We start from the raw sequence: 24,923 nt of genomic DNA, 5'->3' as shown, positions 1-24,923 counted from the left end.
CTAGCCTCTCACTTCTGGAGGTTCAAATTTTGATTGGTACAAGTGAAATAGACTTTTTGTACATTTATTTGCCCACACTGTAAATCCAGACAAGTTTCATACTCTTCAATTTAACTTGTACTTGAAAAGTCAGTTACACTTTTTTGGCAGGAGACAGCAGTGAGTGCTTCAGTCTGGGAGACCATCACATGACATTTCAGTTTATGTACCTTAGTTATAACCATTCACTCTAACCTTGTAAAACAGAGTTTATAATACAAATGTTGGCATAGTTCTAACTACAGTGGAACAAGGAGTTTTAATCTAATTTAATCTATTTGGATCCATTTCTATGCTCAGTACATACCAAGTCACATACTTATGTTCCATTTCATGATCAGAAACAAGCTGCTGCTTTACTGTAATTTTTGTAAGTTGTCCATACTATGCAGTGTTATAGAAAAATAAATTACTTCTCCAAAATATCACACTTGGGGTTCAAGATTAAGTATATGTGCTTCAATAAGCAAGAAAAATGAAGTAGATCATGCAAACAAAACATTAGTAAGTTACTGTAATAAAATATATCATGTCAATCTTTGAAGGTAGAAAGTGTTCTGGAGATTGTCTCTAAATCTTAGTTTTATCAGATTAATACTTTGGATTACTTTTGTTACTATATAACCTGGCATCTATAAGCAGTCTGTGTTAATTTTGATGCTATTACAGGAGAAAAGTCTGTGTTTGTCCCTGTGGTGCCTGTGCTACTTTAAAGCACTTATAAAAATAGCATAATCACAGCACAGTACAGTATCCACACACAGCATACTTAAAGATACTGCAAAACATCTACTCAAGATATTGAAGCAAAGTCTATTTTTGAAGGAGGTGAGCTTCACACTTTGTAAGGGGACTATAGAGTAACTCATTACAAGTGTTTTAGCTCCTAATCATCCAAAATATGAGCTATTCATAATCTAAACAGCCTTTCTTTAAGGTTCATATTACAGTACTTTAATAGATTATGTTGTACTGTCTCAATGTGTGATAAGTTATTATCAGAATAGGAGGACTTGTGGCACCTTAGAGACTAACCAATTTATTTGAGCATAAGCTTTTGTGAGCTACAGCTCACTTCATCGGATGCATACTGTGGAAAGTGTAGAAGATCTTTTTATACACACAAAGCATGAAAAAATACCTCCCTCCACCCCACTCTCCTGCTGGTAATAGCTTATCTAAAGTGACCACTCTCCTTACAATGTGTATGATAATCAAGGTGGGCCATTTCCAGCACAAATCCAGAGTTTAACAAGAACCTCTGGGGGGGGGAGAAGGGGGTTGGAAAATAAGGGGAAATAGGTTACCTTGCATAATGACTTAGCCATTTCCACACAACCTATCCTGAAGGATGACCCAACACTCTCACAAATCTTGGGACACAGGCCAGTCCCTGCCTACAGACAGCCCCCCAACCTGAAGCAAATACTCACCAGCAACCACATACCACACAACAGAACCACTAACCCAGGAACCTATCCTTGCAACAAAGCCCGTTGCCAACTGGGCCCACATATCTATTCAGTGGACACCATCACAGGGCCTAACAACATCAGCCACACTATCAGAGGCTCGTTCACCTGCACATCCACCAATGTGATATATGCCATCATGTGCCAGCAATGCCCCTCTGCCATGTACATTGGTCAAACTGGACAGTCTCTACGTAAAAGAATAAATGGACACAAATCAGATGTCAAGAATTATAACATTCATAAACCAGTCGGAGAACACTTCAATCTCTCTGGTCACACGATTACAGACATGAAAGTTGCAATATTACAACAGAACAACTTCAAATCCAGACTCCAGTGAGAAACTGCTGATTTGGAATTCATTTGCAAATTGGATACAATTAACTTAGGCTTGAATAGAGACTGGGAGTTAATTGTATCCAATTTGCAAATGAATTCCAATTCAGCAGTCTGTCGCTGGAGTCTGGATTTGAAGTTTTTCTGTTGTAATATCGCAACTTTCATGTCTGTAATCGCGTGACCAGAGAGACTGAAGTGTTCTCCGACTGGTTTATGAATGTTATAATTCTTGACATCTGATTTGTGTCCATTTATTCTTTTACGTAGAGACTGTCCAGTTTGACATGTACATGGCAGAGGGGCATTGCTGGCACATGATGGCATATATCACATTGATGGATGTGCAGGTGAACGAGCCTCTGATAGTGTGGCTGATGTTATTAGGCCCTGTGATGGTGTCCCCTGAATAGATATGTGGGCCCAGTTGGCAACGGGCTTTGTTGCAAGGATAGGTTCCTGGGTTAGTGGTTCTGTTGTGTGGTATGTGGTTGCTGGTGAGTATTTGCTTCAGGTTGGGGGGCTGTCTGTAGGCAAGGACTGGCCTGTGTCCCAAGATTTGTGAGAGTGTTGGGTCATCCTTCAGGATAGGTTGTGTGGGAATGGCTAAGTCATTATGCAAGGTAACCTATTTCCCCTTGTTTTCCACACACACACACCCCCACACTCCTTCCTCAGACGTTCTTGTTAAATCCTGGATTTGTGCTGGAAATGGCCCACCTTGATTATCATACACATTGTAAGGAGAGTGGTCACTTTAGATAAGCTATTACCAGCAGGAGAGTGGGGTGGGGGAAGATATGTTTTCATGCTTTGTGTGTATAAAAAGATCTTCTACACTTTCCACAGTATTCATCCGATGAAGTGAGCTGTAGCTCACGAAAGCTTATGCTCAAATAAATTGGTTAGTCTCTAAGGTGCCACAAGTACTCCTTTTCTTTTTGCAAATACAGACTAACACGGCTGTTACTCTGAAACATATCATCAGAATATGATTACATTCAAAACTGCAGTATTAACCTTCAGGAGGAGGAGGAGAGCTAACATTTCCTTTCATTTAACAAACAACACACACAAACAAAAACTTTTTCTTTGTATGCATAGCCAAAGTTCTGGAACCTTTCAGTTACCTGTTAACCTATACTCAAGTCTCCAGTTCAGCACAAAGTAATGCTAAGAAGTTTGAGACGTGTAAAAAATTAACACATCCTATACATTTCCTCTTTACACATTTTTGGATGGCTTAGCTCAATTTCTGTAATTAACCTCTGGAAATCAAAAGTAGTCACACAAGTATCTTTAGAAAAGCAACTGCCAATAGAAATATTCTTAGCAGAAAACACACACAAGCATTTAATGCAATTTTTTTTTAATAGTGCAAAACTTACATAAACAGTGATTTTTACTAGCACAGTGAGTTGGAAAAACAAGAGCTATTTAGAGAAATTTTCATGTTTGGCATAGAACTTTTCTCCCTTTCCTTACATCCTTAGATGTGACGAACTGGAGCTCCCTACATTAATGCTATCTGAAAGTATTAACAATGTAAAAAGAAAAGGAGTACTTGTGGCACCTTAGAGACTAACCAATTTATTTGAGCATAAGCTTTTGTGAGCTACAGCTCACTTCATCGGATGCATACTGTGGAAACTGCAGAAGACATTATATACACAGAGACCATGAAACAATACCTCCTCCCATCCCACTCTCCTGCTGGTAATAGCTTATCTAAAGTGATCACTCTCCTTACAATGTGTATGATAATCAAGTTGGGCCATTTCCAGCATAAATCCAAGTTTAACCAGAACGTCGGGGGGGGGGTAGGAAAAAACAAGGGGAAACAGGCTACCTTGCATAATGGTTTAGCCACTCCCAGTCTCTATTTAAGCCTAAATTAATAGTATTCAATTTGAAAATGAATTCCAATTCAGCAGTTTCTCACTGGAGTCTGGATTTGAAGTTTTTTTGTTGTAAGATAGTGACCTTCATGTCGGTGATTGCGTGACCAGAGAGATTGAAGTGTTCTCCGACTGGTTTATGAATGTTATAATTCTTGACATCTGATTTGTGTCCATTTATTCTTTTACGTAGAGACTGTCCAGTTTGACCAATGTACATGGCAGAGGGGCATTGCTGGCACATGATGGCATATATCACATTGGTGGATGTGCAGGTGAACGAGCCTCTGATAGTGTGGCTGATGTTATTAGGCCCTGTGATGGTGTCCCCTAAATAGATATGTGGGCCCAGTTGGCAACGGGCTTTGTTGCAAGGATAGGTTCCTGGGTTAGTGGTTCTGTTGTGTGGTATGTGGTTGCTGGTGAGTATTTGCTTCAGGTTGGGGGGCTGTCTGTAGGCAAGGACTGGCCTGTGTCCCAAGATTTGTGAGTGTTGGGTCATCCTTCAGGATAGGTTGTAGATCCTTGATAATGCGTTGGAGGGGTTTTAGTTGGGGGCTGAAGGTGACGGCTAGTGGCGTTCTGTTATTTTCTTTGTTAGGCCTGTCCTGTAGTAGGTGACTTCTGGGAACTCTTCTGGCTCTATCAATGTTTCTTCACTTCTGCAGGTGGGTATTGTAGTTGTAAGAATGCTTGATAGAGATCTTGTAGGTATTTGTCTCTGTCTGAGGGGTTGGAGCAAATGCAGTTGTATCGCAGAGCTTGGCTGTAGACGATGGATCGTGTGGTGTGGTCAGGGTGAAAGCTGGAGGCATGTAGGTAGGAATAGCGGTCAGTAGGTTTCCGGTATAGGGTGGTGTTTATGTGACCATTGTTTATTAGCACTGTAGTGTCCAGGAAGTGGATCTCTTGTGTGGACTGGACCAGGCTGAGGTTGATGGTGGGATGGAAATTATTGAAATCATGGTGGAATTCCTCAAGGGCTTCTTTTCCATGGGTCCAGATGATGAAGATGTCATCAATATAGCGCAAGTAGAGTAGGAGCGTTAGGGGACGAGAGCTGAGGAAGCATTGTTCTAATTCAGCCATAAAAATGTTGGCATACTGTGGGGCCATGCGGGTACCCATAGCAGTGCCACTGATCTGAAGGTATACATTGTCCCCAAATGTAAAATAGTTATGGGTAAGGACAAAGTCACAAAGTTCAGCCACCAGGTTAGCCGTGACATTATCGGGGATAGTGTTCTTGACGGCTTATAGTCCATCTTTGTGTGGAATGTTGGTGTAGAGGGCTTCTACATCCATAGTGGCCAGGATGGTGTTATCAGGAAGATCACCGATGGATTGTAGTTTCCTCAGGAAGTCAGTGGTGTCTCGAAGGTAGCTGAGAGTGCTGGTAGCGTAGGGCCTGAGGAGGGAGTCTACATAGCCAGACAATCCTGCTGTCAGGAAATAGCCCACCTTGATTATCATACACATTGTAAGGAGAGTGATCACTTTAGATAAGCTATTACCAGCAGGAGAGTGGGATGGGAGGAGGTATTGTTTCATGGTCTCTGTGTATATAATGTCTTCTGCAGTTTCCACAGTATGCATCCGATGAAGTGAGCTGTAGCTCACGAAAGCTTATGCTCAAATAAATTGGTTAGTCTCTAAGGTGCCCTAAGTACTCCTTTTCTTTTTGCGAATACAGACTAACACGGCTGTTACTCTGAAACCTATTAACAATGTGTTCCACCTTTTACTGGTTAGAAAAGAGACACCATACATTTTGGTGTCACTTTCTGTATGTAATTCAAAATGTTCAGCTGAGTTCAGTTTATCAATGCAAATTAGACTGATAATTATGGAAAAAAACTATTCACCAACAAGGCATTCATTAACCAATCAGTCATGCTGCCAATTTATGACCTATGTACAAAAATGTATGTGATGTTCTGTATCTCCATTTTGAACATCGAATTTTAGAAAATATTGTTCTGTTTTATATAAATCTGGATTTGCTAATTAAAGATGCAATTTAATTTACTAATTCATTGCAATTAAATAATTTAGATGTATAATAAGTACCACCAGTCAAGGCAATCACAAGGACTGCTTGATGTTTTCATAGCACCATGTAAGTAAAATAAGAAGAAAGACTGTGCTCTACTGGAATACAATCTATGAGAAAATTTGTTACATGTAATCATAATATGGAAAGCAAAGATATCCAGAAATTCTTTTTAAACCTTTAGAAGGTGATAACATTAAATATTTTATATAAAGGAGCAAGATACTTTCAGTAGTTATTCCAACAATCAAATGGAAACGTAAACTTGCTTTTTTTAAAAAATAAAACCACCACATAATTTGGCTTTAAAGTGTCAAAGTACTTTGTTCAATGTATTTTACTAAGCACCTGAAAACTAATGTCAAACTACACTTTTGTAAAGATCCAGAGAATAGATTTGCTCCAATTGTGAAATACTGAATTGGTCAAACACTTAAGAAGGAATTCCCAAAACAAGCTACTCTTTATTTCATTGATACTATTTATTCCAGTAATATCCATTCCTATAAGGATGCCACTAAGATCCAATATTCTGTTGCATTTCCAATTAGACTAGTTTCAGTATTCTAAAAATTTGTATTTGTGAGAAAATGGCAGGCTTAATATCAAAAGCAAAAGATCAGGATTAATCTCATTAGTCAGACAGTTATTTCCTGGCATTAATCAAAATGGGCAATTCTAAAACCAATAGATTTGGGCTGGCAACAGACCTTACGATAATTGTATCAACATAAAAATAGGTTGTGCAACTAGCAGGCAACTTCTGTATTTTAAGTCATTAAATTCAAACATATTTTATCTGTAATGGAAGCATGAGTGTCAGCAACACCATTGTCTCTTAAAACTGAAGCTTCCTAGGAGATTAGACACATGGAAGAATGTCTTGTGAAGTATATAATAGAATCCAATAGGCAAAAAAGTACTGTAAGCTTCAATGCACCTTATTTCCAATGACAAGCTGTGCTAATTATTTTGGCCCTGACACTCTCCAGACACCTGCTTCATAATCTGTCATCATGCCAAAATAAAACGTTAAAATATTGTACATAAAGTCTTGGGATCGAAAGAGAAGAAATATATTAATTTCACATTCTTACTATGAATGCATTGGCCTACCAAGTATGAATGTTTATAAAGTGACCAAGTCATATCTTTATACAGTATATTATTTATATAGTGGCTTAGTATAGACATTCTTATGGTAGATTTAGAATGCAACATAATTTAAAGTGTTCAAAATTTTGCAAATTTCAATCAATTCAATTTTTCCCCAGTTTAAAAACTATTAGTTATTTCTATTTTCACTATATCAGACAGGCAAACAACATCTCTAAATATTTAAAGACAAGTCTTAAAGTAAACTGTACAAGGTTTCCATTTAAAATATACCCTACTCAAAAGGCACTAAGTAGTTTAAGTGTGCAGGTGACTTCTTGGAAGAAACTGTGTGCAAACAGAGCCTGCTCCACTAGCTCTGCATTCTTTAAATTTTTGTAATGTTCTACAAAGTATTGCTAGTAAACTGTATGTATGATCAGACTTTATAAAGAGCTGAATTCAGTCAGTCCACAGAATCACATATCTCTTTTACTTTCTGATTGAAGTCTTCAGGTTGATCAGCATACACATAATGACCAGCACCAAGGATAGCCTGGGAGGAGGAAGTAGAAAAAAGAGAAGTCAGAATAACAAGAACATCAACAAATCCTGAAACACTAGGACATAGGAAAAACATACATTAGGAAAAATAAAAATAAATACATATCCAAACCTTCACACATAATCATGTGTCTGTTATTACATAGTGAGAAGGACATACTCTCCCCCATGTCTGGTCATACTGCAAGTTCCTTTGGTCACCCTGAACAAAAACACCATGCCAGGATTTCCAAACAGGCTTTTACACCTAAATCAGAAACCTGATTTTTAAAAGGACTGCGATCAATGAGAGCTGGTAGGTGCTCATTACTTTGGAAAATTTCTAACACTTACTTAAGACATCTAAATGTGGATGTAGAAGCTTATAAAACTTTAGGTTCCTTTATTTTAAATCTTGGCGCCAGCTCCTGTACATTACATTACAAGTGCTAATATTAAAACCAGACAAATCTAACAAGTGTTAGAATGTGCATTAGATGAGAACATTGATTAAAAAACTGACAACTGTGACAGACCCAGACCAGTGGGGTACAGGAGTCTGGTCGAAGGCAAATATACTGGCCATTGGATAAACAGTTTTCTGTTCCTTGAGTGACCAGAGCATGGGCTGCCCTAGAGCAATCAGGAACCTGCTAGAACCAATTAAGACAGGCAAGCTAATTAAGACACCTGGAGCCAATTAAGAACTTTCTAGAATCAATTATGGCAGGCAGGCTAATCTGGACACCTGGTTTAAAAAGGACCTCCCATCAGTTAGTAGGGGGGGGTGCACAAGGAGTGAGAATGTTTGCTGCTGGAGGACTGAAGAGTTCAAGCGTGATCAGGCTTCAGGAGGAAGATCCTGCAGTGAGGATAAAGAAGGTACTGGGAGAAGGCCATGGGGAAGTAGCCCAGGTAGTTGTAGCTGGGACTCAGCTGATACAGGGAACATTGTAGACAGCTCTATCCACAAGGCCCTGGGCTGGAACCTGGGATAGAGGGTGGGCCCGGGTTCTCCCCCATCCCCGCCAACTCCTGATTGGACACAGGAGGAGTTGACCTGGTCTGTGAGAAACACCAGAAGGGAAGGTCTAAATTGGAAAGGGATCTGGCCTGGCCCCGACCCACTAGGTGGGACAGTTCTCTGTTCCCCCATGTGGCCAGTGATGAGGTTAGCTGAGTGGATGGCAGGTTTGAGCCACTAGCAAAAGTGGCCAAACTGAGGGCTGCAGTGAATCTCTGAGGCAAACAAATCCGCCAATAAGCACAGGACCCACCAAGGCAGAGGAAGAACTTTCTCACACAGCCTATTGCACTCAATCCATATTGATTCAGCTGTGAGACTGGCTTCCAGCATGAGGAGGTAACAAGCAACTGCAAAGGAGGTGCAAACTTTCTTCCTATTTCACCCTCAGTTTATTCTTTCTATTGAGGAACCATTATTACATAGGAATAAACAAAAGGAAAAAAGAGAGTAAAACTACTGTTTATTCAATAACTTGCTTTAATGCCAAAAACGTTTAAGTGGAAGTGAGCCTCTGCAAACCAACTTGAAATTGTGCTTTACATGTTAAGCTTTCTACCAAAATGCAGCTCCAACTCTCCCAAAAAAATCTGGACAATGGTTCTTTGGCTCCTTCCCATCTAAACACAGAATGTCTGAATGTTTTTCATCTCATATGAAATGTATGCTCTGGGAAAGACTGAAAGAGCACGACCATAGATGATTAAGAACTGACTGAGGGCTTTAATTGCTGAGGATTTTCTAGACTGTGGCAGCAGCTTGTTTGTCATTTCAACTCTCTAAATTAACTTCTATGATAATCAGGGAAAAAAGTAAAGTCAGATGCTGAAAATCACATCTGCTGGCACCCTCCTGAATAGAGAATTTTACTAAAAAGATATAACTAAGGGCCACTGCAACTACACCTGATACTTCTGTAATTTAGTTCTCTCCATGCCCAGACTGGTAAAGCAGGCCATTTTACAGTACTCTATGGGAAAGGCACCTGAACAATTTGTACTTAATTTTATACCGAGGCATTATCCCCTTTTGAGCTCGCCTTCCCTGAAATTACAATTCACTTGCACTTCGGAGGGACAATTACTGTTTTGGATTACTAACTCTCTAGGAATTGAGAAAAGTTATCTTAAGAGAAGAGAAATACTAGGAAGCTAAGAAACAGTCACAAAATAAAATGTAATTAGAAATAACAAGATCTAGTTAGATATTAGAATAAACATTGCTGGGGAGACACTTTACTACCTAAAGGGAGACATTGGAAGAAGCCTCTCTCACCCTAAAGGATGCCTTTCAGTGTCCCCATTTTTCTTTCCGTGTTGCATTTGCCTTTTATAACCCACATCTTGGCTGACAAAATGTTAAGCTGAATTAGAATAGGACATTAAATTAGCCCTCCTGTCCCTCAGACCAGATTGGTTATACCTGTTTGCATGACTCACGCATGTCCTACCCTTCTACTCCCCACTCCCTAACAGTAACTTCTGTTATAGGAAGTCTGCTTGTTAAGCCATAACAGATCACTTTTGATAAATATATTTTTATTCGCAAACATGTCACTACTTCAGGAAGAGCAGAAGTGCTCTTTAGAAGGATCTGACTTTCCCTAATCCTCCTATACTGTATTGGGCGGTATTTATGAGTGAATTATAGAATCAGGAAATTAAGAGAAAAATCTCATCTTGTCCACACTCCCTTCTTTGTATACCTACTTCTGATACACGTGCATAGTCATTACAATCTTTTGTTCAACTTCATGACCTACAATATATTATGTCTAGAACATGTTTGGGCAAGTTACTGGTCAGTCACATCCGGAAGACCACACAACAGTAATACGATATCCAGCATATTCTAAGATCTGACCAACTCATAAAAGTAACTCGTACATCCATATTCAACAGTCACAGCTGTCTAGTATGATTCTGAATATCAATGATAATAGTAAATTTCATTTAGTTCATTAGAAAAGTGGCCTCTCTGTGTGTGTAAATATTAATCTAGGATGTAAGCACACACATCTGAAAGAGTAGCTCTCCTCACATATATAAGTAAAGCCACATTGGCTGGAATGATAAAATTCAATATTTCTGCAATGATTCAGATGAGGGCACTTCCAAAACTTCAGAAGAAAACAGTTACCACTTATAAAAAACGTTCGCACTACACAAAATTATTGGAACAATTTATCACACTGAAGATTCCTTGATTAAGTAGTATGTAAATTTAGACTGTAGGTATTTTTTCTTTACAAAACACATTTCATTAGAACACTGTAGAGTTCATGCTTTTTAGAGAGGAAAAATGACCCTATGGTTAAGTACCTGGATTGGAAATTAGGAAGAAATGTGGCTCAGTTCTGAATGCCACAACCAAACTTCCTTTTGACTTGAGCCCAAGTTCCCCCACATGAAAAAAATGGAGATGAAGAGTTATTGACCTTTCTGTAACTGTCTGTGTTGCACATATCCATTCAAATGTAGGTGTGTGCGCGCCCCAAGCACAGTTACTGGAAATTTTTCCCTTAGTGGTATCCGTTGGGTTGGCTCTAACACCCTCTGGTATCCGGTGCTCAAAGTGCTGGTAATAAGGGGCCCTGCCCTCCTTCAGTTTTTTCTTGCCAACTGCCTCTTAAGAGGGGAGTGAGGGTGGGTTTTGGAATGGACATGTGCAACAGATCTTGAAAAACAAGTTAGTTACAGGAAGGTTAGGAACAGTTTTTTCATCTTTGAGTGCTTTCACATGTCCGTTCCAATGTAGGTGACACACAAACAGTTGTCCTGTAGGGGGGTTTGGAAATCAAGGGCAGGCTGACTGTAACACAGCCCAGCCAAAACTGGCATTGCCTCAAGCCTGTTGTGTAATGACACAGTACATTGTGAAGGTATGAACCGATGACCAGGTTGCCGCCTTGCAGATGTCCTGAATTGGAATGTGCTAAAAAAAGCAGCAGAAGAGGCTTGCAAACTTGTAGAGTGAGCTATTAAGTTAGCTGGGGGCGAAATGTTCGTGAGGGTGTAACATGCCTTGATACACAAAGTGATCCACGATAAGATTTGCTGTGCAGAAATGGGGAGACCTTTCATCCTTTCTGCTATTGCTATGAACAGCTGAATGTATCTGCAGAATGGTTTGGTACTTTGTATTGTAGAAGGCCAGAGCACACACAACATCTAATGAGTGGAGGTGCTGTTCCTCCCTGCTCTCATGTGGTTTAGGGTAAAACACTGGCAGGAAAACTGTTTGACTCCAATGAAACTGTGATACAACTTTCAGAACGAACGATGGGTGCTGTCGCAGATGGGTTGTGTCCTTAAAAAAGACTGTATGGGGGCTCTGAAGTGAGAGCTCATTTTTAGGAAACCTATCTGACTGAAGCAATGGCCACCAGGAAGGCTACTTTCCAAAAGAGGCATAACAGCGAGAATGTTGCCAGTGGTTCCAATGGGGGTCCCATGAGTTTTGACAGGACTTGGTTTAGGTCCCACGGGGGGTGGGATATCTAACTTGGAGGAATACCATCTCCAGGCCTTTGAGGAACCAGACTACTATGTCATGTGAAAAGATAGAACAGTTGTCGATCTTGGGATGGAAGGCAGAGATGGCCGCTAGATGAAACTTTACTGAGGAAAAGGCTAGCCCTTGCTGTCTTAGCGACAGCAGGTAGTCTAGAATGAGATGCAGAGAAAACTGCAGAGGCAGTTGTGAACACTAGCTGGAGAACCTCTTCCATTTGGACAGGTAGATAGCTCTGGTGGAAGGCTTTCTACCGCTCATTAGGACCTTGCGGACTTGCTCCGAGCAAACTTGCTCTTCTGGATTCAGCCATGGAGCTTCCAGTCATCCAGGTGCAGCGACATGAGGGTTTGAGTGCAACAGTCGACCATGATCCTGGGATATTATGCCTGTGTGCGACAGGGGTTGCAGGGTTGTCTCCATGGACATACCTAGTAGGATAAATAACCAGTGCTGCCAGGGCCATGAGGATAACCCACGCTCCGTCCCACTTGATCTTCATCAGAAACTAGTGGATCAACTGGATAGGAGGGACAGCACAGTACAGGTGCCTTGTCATGGTAACAGGAATGCATCTCTGAGAGACCCCAGGTTGTGGCCCCTCAGGAAACAGAACTGATGGCATTACCTGTTGGATCAGGTGGCAAACAGGTCTATAAGGGGAGTCCCCCGCCATCAGAAGATGTCCCTTACAATGTCTGGATGGAGAAACCATTCATGGTGAGAGGAGAGAGACTAGCTGAGGTGATCTGCTAGCTGGTTCTGAGTCCCAGGAAGATAGGATGCTTCTAGAGTGATGTCGTGATCGATGCAGAGTACCCACAGGCAGAATGCTTCCTGGTACAGGGGGGAAGAACATGCATCACTCTATCTGTTTATGTAGATCATAGCCATTGTATTGTCCGTGAGCACTGAAAGAGATTTGCCTGTCAAGTTAGGTAGAAATGCCTGGCATGCTAGACATACTGCCCTGAATTCCCTGACATTGATCTGCAAGGAGAGCTCTTCTTGGGCCCAAAGGCTTTGGGTTCTGATGGGTCTTAAGTGGGCTGCCCAATGGAGGGCTGATGTGTCACATTCTAGGGACATGGATGGGTGAGGTCTTGAGAAGGGTATCCTTGCGCATACCATGGGGCTGTCCAGTCACCATTGTCCAGTCACAAGATGAGGCTGGGACCGTGAGAACTGAGTCCAGGTGATGGCGAGAGAGGGAGTAGACCAGGGCTAGCCAGGCTTGCAGGGGTCTGAGTTTTAGCCTTACATGTTGCATTACATATGTACACGATGCCATGTGGCCCAGGAGACTCAAGCACTTTTGTGCAATCATGATTGGATGGCTTCGGAAAGATCGTATCAGGAATGCAATGGTGAGGAATCGGTCGTTTGGAAGCAGAGCCCTCGCTTGCACTGAGTCGAGTTTTGCCCCTATGTACTTGATCTTTTGGACTGGGATCAGGAAAGTTCAGCAGAAGGCCTAATACACAGGAAGTTAATTGAAGGAGATGGATGTCGGGCTCTACTTGAGTTCTGGACCAGCCCTTGATCAGCCAGTCGTCCAGGTATGGAAATACGTAGACTCTCTTTTTCCTTAGGAAGGCCACTACTACTGCCAGACATTTTGTGAAAACTTGCAGGGTGGCCAAAAGGGAGCACCATGAACTGGAAGGGACTTTGGTTCACTACAAATATTAAGAAATGTCTGAACAGAGAAGATCGAAATGTGAAGTAAGCATCCTTTAGATCGAGGGTGAAATACTAATTCCTGGGATCCAATGAAGAGATGAAGGAGACCATGTGGAACTTCAGGTTCTTTAGAAATCAGTGGAGACTGGGCAGGTCTAAAATGGGTCTGAAACACCCCCCATGGTTTCAGAATTAGGAAATAGTGGGAATAGAACCCCTTTCCTCTCAGGTGATGGGTTGCAGAGGATTGCAAGGGAGAATAGGAATCAAGAGGACTCGCAGCCAGAGGGAACAGGGGATAGACTGGAGAATCGCACTATCACCAGGAAAAAAGCAGGTCTACATGATTGGGGACTCCTTACTGAGAAAAATAGACAGGCCTGTAACCAGAGCTGATCCAGAGAACAGAAGGATGTGCTGTCTGCCGGGTGCTAAGATACGGGATGTGGACCTGAGGCTGAAGAGGATCTTAACGGGAGCAGGAAAGAATCCACTGATAGTCCTTCATGTGGGAACAAATGATACGGCTAGATTCTCACTGAAACGTATGAAGGGAGACTATGCCAGGCTGGGGAAGACGCTTAAGGAAATCGAGGCTCAGGTGATCTTCAGTGGGATTCTGCCTGTTCCTAGAGAATGGCAACAAAGGTGTGACAAGATTATGATGATCAGCAGATGGCTCAGGCAGTGGTGCTATAAGGAGGGCTTTGGGATGTATGGCCACTGGGAGGCATTCATGGACAGAGGACTATTCTCTCGGGATAGACTTCACCTGAGCAGGGAGGGAAATAGACTTCTAGGATTGAGGCTGGCACAACTCATTGAGAGAGCTTTAAACTAGGAATTTGGGAGATGTCCAGGTAATCTCTATGCCAGATTTTAACACAGAGGGAAGAAAATGAAGAAAGGATACAGTCGTGGGTAGGAGAACGGACATAAGGAGGAAGGGCAGTGTGGATACCAGTCTAATAGGTCATACTGGCTGTAGAATGTCTCTGCCTAATCGGGTAAAGAATATGAGCGAGGCCAAACAGCAAAAATTAAGATGTTTGTACACCAATGCGAGGAGCCTAGGTAACAAAATGGAGGAACTAAGTTACTGGTGCAGGAAGTGAAACCAGATATTATAGGGATAACAGAAACATGGCGGAATAGTAGTCATGACTGGAGTACAGGTATTGAAGGGTATGTGCTGTTTAGAAAAGACAGAAATAAAGGCAAAGGTGGTAGAGTAGCATTGTATATCAATGATGAGGTAGACTGTAAAGAAATAAGAAGTGATGGAATGGATAAGAGTCTGTCTGGGCAAAAATCACATCAGGGAAGAACGCTACTAGAGCCTCCCCTGGGATAGTGCTTGGGGTGTGCTATAGACCACCAGGATCCAATTTGGATATGGATAGAGCCCTCTTTAATGTGTTCAATGAACTAAATACTAATTGGAATTGTGTGATCATGGAAAACTAAACTTCCCAGATATAGACTGGAGGACAAGTGCTAGTAATAATAATAGGGCTCAGATTTTCCTGGATGTGAAAGCTGATGGATTCCTTCACCAAGTAGTTGCTGAATCAACAAGAGGGGATGCCATTTTAGATTTGCTTTTGGTGAGTAGTGAAGAACTCATAGAAGAAATGGTTGTAGGGGACAACCTTGGTTCGAGCGATCATGAGCTAATTCAGTTCAAACTAAATGGAAGGATAAACAAAAACAGATCTGTGACTAGGGTTTTTATTTCAAAAGAGCTAACTTTAAAAAATTAAGGAAATTAGTTAAGGAAGTGGATTGGACTGAGGAACTTGCGGATCTAAAGGCGGAGGAGGCCTGGAATTACTTCAAAGTTGCAGAAACTATCGGAAGCCTGCATCTCAAGAAAGGGAAAAAAAAATTCATAGGCAGGAGTTGTGGACCAAGCTGGATGAGCAAGCATCTCAGAGAGGTGATTAAGAAAAAGCAAAAAGCAGACAGGGAGTGGAAGATGGGAGGGATCAGCAAGGAAAGCTACCTTATTGAGGTCAGAACATGTAGGGATAAAGTAAGAAAGGCCAAAAGCCATGTAGAGTTGGACCTTGCAAAGGGAATTAAAACCAATAGTAAAAGGTTCTATAGCCATATAAAGAAGAAGAAAACAAAGAAAGAAGGGGGACCGCTAAGCACTGAGCATGGAGTGGAGGTTAAGGATAATCTAGGCATGGCCCAATATCTAAACAAATACTTTGCCTCAGTCTTTAATAAGGCTAAAGAGGATCTTGGGGATAATGGTAGCATGACAAATGGGAATGAGGATATGGAGGTAGATATTACCACATCCGAGGTAGAAGCGAAACTCGAAGAGCTTAATGGGACTAAATCAGGGGGCCCAGATAATCTTCATCCAAGAATATTAAAGGAACTGGCACATGAAATTGCAAGCTCATTAGCAAGAATGTTTAATGAATCTGTAAACTCAGGGGCTGTACCGTATGACTGGAGAATTGCTAACGTTGTTCCTATCTTTAAGAAAAGAGGGGAAAAAAGTCATCCGGGTAACTACAGGCCTGTTAGTTTGACATCTGTAGTATGTAAGGTCTTGGACAAAGTTTTGAAGGAGAAAGTAGTTAAGGACATTGAGGTCAATGGTAATTGGGACAAAATACAAAATGGTTTTACAAAAGGTAGATCATGCCAAAACAACCTGATCGCCTTCTTTGAGAAGGTAACAGATTTTTTAGACAAAGGAAACACAGTGGATCTAATTTACCTTTATTTCAGTAAGGCATTTGATATGGTTCCGCATGGGAAATTATTAGTTAAATTAGAAAAGATGGGGATCAATATGAAAATTGAAAGGTGGATAAGGAACTGGTTAAAAGGGAGACCACAAAGGGTTATAATGAAAGATGAACTGTCAGGCAGGAGGGAGGTTACTAGTGGAGTTCCTCAGGGATCGGTTTTGGGACCAATCTTATTTAATCTTTTATTATTGACCTTGGCACAAAAAGTGGGAGTGTGCTAATAAAGTTTGCGGATGACACAAAGCTGGGAGGTATTGCCAATACAGAGAAGGACCGGTATATCATACAGGAAGATCTGGATGACCTTGTAAACTGGAGTAATCTTAACAGGATGAAATTTAATAGTGAAGAGTGCAAGGTCATGCATTTAGCGATTAATAATAAGAATTTGTGTTATAAGCTGTGGACTCATCTAGGAGTAACAGAGGAGGAGAAGGACCTCTGAGTATTGGTAGACCACAGGATGAGTATGAGCCACCAATGTGATATGGCCGTGAAAAAACCTAATGCAGTCTTGGGATGCATCAGGCGAAGTATTTCCAGTAGAGATAAGGAGGTGTTAGTACTGTTATACAAGGCACTAGTGAGACCTCATCTGGAATATTGTGTGCGGTTCTAGTCTCCCATGTTTAAGGAGGATGAATTCAAACTGGAACAGGTACAGAGAAGGGCTACTAGGAAATGGAAAACCTGTCTTATGAAAGGAGACTCAAAGAGCTTGGCTTGTTTAGCCTAACCAAAAGAAGGCTGAGGAAAGATATGATTGCTCTCTATAAATATATCAGAGGGATAAATACCAGGGAGAGAGACTAATTATTTAAGCTTAGTACCAATGTGGACACGAGAACAAATGGATATAAACTGGCCATTGGGAAGTTTAGATTTGAAATTAGATGAAGGTTTCTAACCATCAGAGGAGTGAAGTCCTGGAACAGCCTTCCAAGGGGAGCAGTGGGGGCAAAAGACGTATCTGGCTTCAAGACTAAGCTTGATAAGTTTACGGAGGGGATGGTATGATGGGATAGCCTAATTTTGGCAATTAACTGATCTTTGACTATTAGTGGTAAATATGCCCAATGGCCTGTGATGGGATGTTAGATGGGGTGGGATCCAAGTTACTACAGAGAATTCTTTCCTGGGTGTCTGGCTGGTGAGTCTTGCACACATGCTCAGGGTTTAGCTGATCGCCATATTTGGGGTTGGGAAGGAATTTTACTCCAGGGCAGATTGCAGAGGAAGGTGAAAAAACCCCAGGGCCTCTGCCAGTGTGGGGCATGGGTCACTTGCTGGAGGATTCTCTGCACCTTGAAGTCTTTAATCCATGATTTGAGGACTTCAATAGCTCAGACATAGGTTAGGGAGTTATTACAGAAGTGGGTGGGTGAGATTCTGTGCCCTGCGTTGTGCAGGAGGTCAGACTAGACTATCATAATGGTCCCTTCTGACCTTAAAGTCTATGACTCTAACGTGTTCCACAGCTCCCACCCAAAGGAGGGACTGGACTTCTCGTTCCAACAGGAGCTCATGAGAAGGGTCCCTAAAGAGAGACAGAGGACCGGTGAGAAGGTGGGGTGGACAAGAATTGGATGGTGTAACCCAGTTTTATGGTGTATCCCAGGCTGTCTGAAGTTATCTGGGTCCAGGCATCCAAGAAATGGGAAAGGTGGTTGGATATGGTTGGGGGTAGAGGGGGTAACCTGGATCCTGTGTAGAAGGTATTGTGATGTCAACCTCAATCGTCTTATCAAAAAGAATGCTTTGATGACCCGGGGTGCCTGGGAGCCAACTGAACAGGGTCTGTCGAGGATGACTGCGGATGGGGCCTTCACCTAAACCCTCTGTTCCTTCTCTTCTGTTGGCCCTGACAGGTTGTTTGAGGGAAGTAACAGCTTGGCTGCTGTGGCCTGTGGTCCTTGCACCTGCTGGTACATAGTCCTGGGGATTTCAAGGTCATCTGGGAGTCCTTGAGGCCATGCAGTCTAGCATCCATCTGCTCTGAGCAGAGCGACAATCCTCCAAATGGGAAGTCCTGGATGTACCTCCTGAAGGAGGCCTGAGGATTGCAACCAGGAGCTCCTATGCATCGTCACCACAGTCACTCTCCATCTGGCCATGGAGTCAGCGGCATCCAGGGCTGCTTGCAGGGAACCTTGAGCTACAGTTTTCCCTTCCCCAATTACGGAGGAAAATGCCTGTCTGGGGGAGAAGATCCTTGAATTTAATCAAGGATTCCCACATGTTGAAGCTGTAGTGCCCCAGCAGGGCCTGCTGGTTTGCTATACAAAGTTGCAGGCCCTCTGATGGGTAAGCCTTACACTCAGAGGTCTAGCTTTTTAGGGTCCTTTGCCTTTGGCACAGAGCTCTGCTGTCCCTGGTGGTCTTGCTCATTGGGTGCCACAACCACCAATGATCCCGGGAGGGATGGGGGTGGAGAAGAGGAACTCACACCCCTTGGCCAGAACAAAGTATTTACGCTCTGAGCATTTTGCCATCAGTGGAAGGGAGGCAGGAGTTTGCCACAGGGCTTTAATAGGGTCCATGATGGCATCGTGTAGCAGCAGAGACACTCTGGATGGGCCTGCTTGTGACAGACTATCCAGGAGGCCGTGTGTAACCTCCTTAACTACCTCTGTTTGGACCCCTAGGCTTGAGACTACCTGTTTAGTAGGTCCTGATACCCCTTATGGCCATCTGGAGGTGGAGAGATCCCAGGTGCCACTGCGGCCTCACCTGGAGTGGAGGAGGAGGCGGCGGCGGCGGCTAAAGCTTGTTGGGGAGCCTCAATTGCTGCTTCTGCTGTTTGCAGGAGCTTGCAGGGCTTCTTCTTAGGGTTTGGTGCAGTGTTTGGTACCGGAGTATCTTTGCACAGTATCAGGATGCTCTAGCCTCCGAGATGACCGAATAAGAGCGTCTTGACAGGGTAGCTTGAGGTGGGTGAAACCCCCAATGATTCCAAAAAGGCCACTGCATGGTAGTGGGGCCCCCTGGGTATGGTGGCCATGCACCCGGAGGCCCCTATGAACTCAGTGCCATGATGGAGTTGGAATGGCCTGGGGAGCAGAAGGGTTGGCTGCTTTGGCGGGGCAGTACACTTCCGCCTCTGAGTCTGCTGAGGACTAAGAGGTGCGCTGCAGAGGCCAAGGCAGCGCCATGCCCCTGGGTGTCGGAGAAGGCTGCTCAAGGGCCCTTGAGGCTCTCAGCAAGGGTTCCCCCTTGGACATCTGACACAGTTCTGGTTGAGGTGCTGGTGTCAATTCCCTGCTGCTTGGGGTCACTGATGGAGCAGAGTCTTGACCCTCCAGGGAGCCTAGTACTGGCAGGGTTAGAAGATCCCTTTCAGCTGCAAAGGCTTTGGGGTCGACGGGACTGTAAAATACCCAGTACTGTGGTCCTGAGTGGGTGACGTAGGACGCTCTGATACCGGGACTGTGGGCACCTGGCAGTGTGGCACCAGGGATGAAGAGAGGCCCAGTACAGGTCTCTCCCTCTCCCGGTCTCCTCTGTCCTTTTGCACCAGAGACCGGCTCTTCTCCTGGCACCGGTGAAGATGATTGGTGCTGGGTGACTTGTGTTGATGGAGGAACACGCTGCACTGAGGCAGAGGTGCTCGGTGCTGACTCTGAGCGCAGCTCTGAATCTGTTCTTAAGCTGTCTCCATAAGGAGGACCTTTGAAAGAGCAGTCCTTCTCGGTCCGGGGCTTGAACTCTTTACAAATTTGGCAACTGTCCTTCCTATGAGCTACCCCATAACACTTGAGACAGCTTGAGTGCGGGTTGCTCAAAGGCACAGACCTCCTGCATGACGCACAAGGCTTAAACCCCAGTGACCGAGGCACGCCTCGGCACTGGGACAAAGGACAACTCTGTTATTTAAGAGCAGAGACGTCCAATCTATGTAAAAACTAACTACTAAAAAGTGAGAATTATTTACACTAAAAGGTTAGGAAAACCACTATAAGGAGATTGTCTAAGCAATGAGAGGTTTCAGCAACCATCACAGGTGGTAAGAAGGAAATGAAACAGGGCAGGGCCCCTTATACTGGCGATATGAGTGCACCACACCAGAGGGCGCTAGAGCCGACCCAACAGATACCAGTAAGGGAAACATTTCTGGCAACTGTGCTCTGGACATGCACATACCTACATTGGAATGAACATGTGTAAGCACTCAAAGAGGAATATTTATTTTCTCCCACCCTTTTTCTGTTATAGAAATCAAATCAGATATCCTATCCAGAGTTTTAAACTGTAAGACTACCATTCCAGGGCTGGCACTAAATAGGGCAAAGAATGGACACAATTTACACAAACCCATAAAAAGGAAAAAACAAGGGCTAGAAAAATTCACTTACTACTGTCTTTACGTATGAATTTGGTCGCAGAGACTGGATGGTACTACCAGAATTGCCATCTATACAAGAACGTGCTCCGTAAATCACAGTGATAGGAATATCTTGATGCATGTGAGCGATCCGCTGTAACATTGGCCTTTTTGCCCATCCATAAGGAACAGTCATGTTCTTGAAAGCAGTTTCACCACTTAAAATGTCAAATGAAATAAGTGCAAAGTAACACACATTAGAAACAATAAACTCAACTATACATACAAAATTATGGAGTCTAAATTAGCTGTTACCACTGAAGAAAGATCTCAAGTCGTCATAGAGTTCTCTGAAAGTCATCTGCTCAATGTGAAGTAGCAGTGAAAAAACTTAACAGAATGTTAGCAACAATCAGGAAAGGGATATATAATAGATCATAAAATATCCTTAATTATATAAATATATAAATAAATATATAAATCTGTGGCACACCCACACTTGGAATACTGCATGCAGTTCTGGTAGTCTTACCTGAAAAAAGATAATAGAATCGGAAAAGGTACAAGACAAGGGCAACAAAATGATTAGGACATGGAACAGCTTCCATACGAGGAGAAATTAAAGAGTGGGACTGTTCCACTTTAAAGAGAAATGACTGGAGGAGGGAAGAGATATGATAGAGATCTATAAAATCATGAGTGGTGTGGAGAAAGTGAATAGGGAAGTGTTATTTACCCCTTTACATAACACAACAACCAGGGGTCTCCAAATGAAATTAATAGGCAGCAGGTTTAAAACAAACATAAGGAAGTCCTTCACTCATGCACACTGAACCTGTCCAACTCATTGCTAGGGGATGTTGTGAAGGCCAAAAGTATAACCAGTGTTGTTGCCAACTTAGCTACTTTGTCACTAGATTTAGTGACTCTTTGGTTTCCCTAGCGAGAAAATAAGTTTCAAAGTGACCGGTGACAAATCTAGTGACTTTCACTGCCAATTACAGTGACATTCAGAGAAAGAAGTCACCAATATGTATAGTCACAAAATCATTCACAAGCAGCTCAGTGTTAATAAAATCCATTCCATGCTCTTATTTTTTATTTTTCTTACAGATTTAAAATTTTTATTAAAGCTAATATTAAAATTATGTAATACATAATAAGACTGTCTGTGCATCTGCGTAGAATGCTTATATTAACCGAAGTACAAATGTTGGTTTAAAAGTAACACAATATATGTAAAAAGAAAAGGAGTACTTGTGGCACCTTAGAGACTAACCAATTTATTAGAGCATAAGCTTTCGTGAGCTACAGCTCACTTCATCAGATGCATATCGTGGAAACTGCAGCAGACTTTATATATACACAGAGAATATGAACCAATACCTCCTATACCAATAATAGCTATTACCAGCAGGACAGTGGGGTGAGAGGAGGTATTGGTTCATATTCTCTGTGTATATATAAAGTCTGCTGCAGTTTCCACGATATGCATCTGATGAAGTGAGCTGTAGCTCACGAAAGCTTATGCTCTAATAAATTGGTTAGTCTCTAAGGTGCCACAAGTACTCCTTTTCTTTTTGCGAATACAGACTAACACGGCTGTTACTCTGAAACCAAACAATATATGTAGTACATAATCAGCAATAACCCAAATAAGATTAATAAATTTTAATTACTACATTCTGTTGCACACCAAGTCAATGTCATTATGTCTCAATTGAGCATGTCCTTGGAAGGAATTGCATTCCAGGGAGTTTGTGGAGGCTAATTAAATACTTTGCTAAGCCAGGCACACTTTGAAGAGAGCAGCATATTAGTCAGGACTTGTTTTTACCCAAATGTGTTCTTTCTCGCTGCTCCGTAGTAGACAGCACATCCCAGGTCAGCTGGGATTGATTAATTTCAGCTAAGCCTCCCTTTCTTGCCAGCCTGGATTTGAGCTGACAGGTTAGTGAAAGGGAGAGCCCAGAGCCAGGGGGAAGAGGGCATTCACCTGACCTGAACTCGATGCTGCAGGGAGCCAAGAGGGTAGATTTAATCCCAATCCCACTGCTTCCAGGGTCTGATATTTTGAAAACAGCTGGGCTGCTAACCCCAGGCCAAGTCAGGGAAGGAGTAAAGGGGAACTGAAATCAAGCTAGCTCCTCCTATGATCCTGTGGTAAGGCCTTCATCCCTTGAAGCACGGTCCCCCCGCCCCATTAGGGCACATGGCTCTGTCTCATCCCACCACACCTTCCATCCGTGCGGCTCGCCTTGCCGGCTAACCTGCCTCCCCCGCCCTGCTCGCTTCATTAGTGATCTTCCCCTGCATCACAGATTACACTACCTACTACAGAACAGCGAGAAAGAACACCTTTGGATAAAAACAAGCCTTGGCTAATGTGCTGCTCTCTCCAAAATGTGCCTGGCTTTAGCAAAATATTTAATTATCCTCCATAAACTTCTTTTCCTCGCCTGCAGATTAGTGATCTCAGCCCAAGCAGCCCTGGAATGCGATTCCTTCCGAGGACATGCTCAATTAAAACATAATGACATTGACTTTAGTAATGTCAGAATGTAGTAAGAAGAACATGGAATAGATTTTATTAACACTATTGAGCTGCTTGTGAATGATTTTGTGAATGTACTTGCCTGGGTGAGTGTGTATACACACACACACAATCAGTTCTCTAGAAATTTTATTTTGTGACATTTTTGACTCTTGATTGCTTAAACAGCTACATCTAGCGACTTTTCGGGGTCTGTCTGGTGACTTCCTGCTATGTGAAGTTGGCAATACAAGATTCTGGGTTCAAAAAGAATTAGGTAAGTTCATGGAGAACAGGTCCATGAATAGCTATTAGCCAAGATGGTCACAGATGCAACCCCATCTCTGGATGTCCCTAAACTGCTAGAAGGTGGGCCTATACGACAGGAGATGGTTCAAAATTGCCCTGTTCTGTTCATTATCCCTGAAGTATCTGATGCTGGTCACTGTTGGAAGACGGGATACTAGGCTAGATAGACCATTGGTATGACCCAGTGGGGCATTCTTATAAGAACATCCTTTTGATTGAAACTTAGCTCCCAAGTGCTCATCCAAAGTTTAAAAGAAAAAAAAAAGGCAACAAAATCAAACTTGGTAGACCTAAAATTAGGATTGCAAATAGATAAATGAACAAGCAAAGTTCAATAATGTTTTGCTTTTAAAATTAACACATTAAATGCTAGTAGCCTAACAACCCTACAATAAAAAGCCAGTGCGCATGCATTACTGGGAGCGCTGAGGGAGGAGGAGAAGGGTGGCTGTTGAATTAGGAAACAGATTAATTTCAAAAATATTTTGGCAAATTTATGCTCACCTGGGTGACTGTACATTGCAGTGGTAGATGTATTCAGTAACAGTGTTATCATCAAACATAGAGGAATATTTTCGCTTGAAGTCTGGTCTTAAACGCTGTACAAGGCTTAACCCTGTAAAAAAAAATAGAAGTTTAAAAAATAATCATCAGGAGCTGGTAGTGACCCCCTTTATTTAGGTTGACTAACATTTTCCCATTATAAAAAGGTCCTGAGGTTGTGGCTGAGATAACTTTGGACAAGTCACTATCTCCCCTTCCATCATTTGCGTTCCTTAGAAAAATTCTGGCACCATGCATGATATCAAAACAAATGGACACAAACATTCCAAAAAGAATGGGCACCAAACTGCATCAGAGCAGCAGCCGCATCCCCCCAACCCCCACAGGGGTCAAGATAGAGGAACTGGGCTGCGCCAGGCTCCACTAAGCCTATTCTCCAGAACCAGCACATGGCTCCAACAAACCATTCCCCACCCTGAGGACTCTACATGGGATACGAGCATCCCAACTCCTTGAAGGGAGGATGTGCTGGAGGAGATAGCCAGGCCAGGTTCCTTCCTGCAACTCCTGGACCTTGCATATGGCCTCAGTGGCTCATAACCTCCTCTTGGAGGAACAGCCTTCTCCTGTTGCCAGCTAATTTATTTAGTCCCACAGCTCAAGAGGTAGATGTCTGGGCTGGAGGTTTGCTGGCTGACCCCTATGGATGATGTGGGAACCACAGTAATTGAATTTAAGGGTTTTTTTAAAACTTTTTTCTTAAAAAAACATTCTCTAGGAAATGACATACAAAAACTACATTATAAGAACAACATTATTTTGG

The 24,923-nt window shown here is 42.5% G+C and overlaps 1 protein-coding gene across 3 annotated transcripts in view; it reads right to left on the bottom strand.

Moving 5' to 3' along the window:
• Window positions 1-5,441: 5,441 nt before the first annotated feature.
• Window positions 5,442-24,923, bottom strand: part of ABHD5 (abhydrolase domain containing 5, lysophosphatidic acid acyltransferase) — a 44,794-nt gene continuing 25,312 nt past the window's right edge. Inside the window, exons 5-8 of one of the 3 annotated variants that reach the window (XR_012157494.1) lie at window positions 24,101-24,212; window positions 20,786-20,972; window positions 8,717-8,864; window positions 7,386-7,452 (exon numbers count right to left, since the gene is read on the bottom strand). Coding sequence is in view for 2 of the 3 variants with exons in the window: in XM_073333330.1 (XP_073189431.1) it covers window positions 7,363-7,452; window positions 20,786-20,972; window positions 24,101-24,212 (389 nt within the window). In the remaining variant the exon portion in view is untranslated. Of the gene's footprint in view, window positions 7,453-8,716; window positions 8,865-20,785; window positions 20,973-24,100; window positions 24,213-24,923 lie in introns of all 3 variants that reach the window. The other 2 variants (XM_073333330.1, XM_073333331.1) reach the window with 2 other exon arrangements.

The sequence above is a fragment of the Lepidochelys kempii genome, chromosome 2, assembly GCF_965140265.1.
Source record: "Lepidochelys kempii isolate rLepKem1 chromosome 2, rLepKem1.hap2, whole genome shotgun sequence".
Classification (NCBI taxonomy): domain Eukaryota; kingdom Metazoa; phylum Chordata; order Testudines; family Cheloniidae; genus Lepidochelys; species Lepidochelys kempii.
Note: the sequence above shows the minus strand (reverse complement) of the source record. Positions and strands in the feature narration are given on the sequence as shown.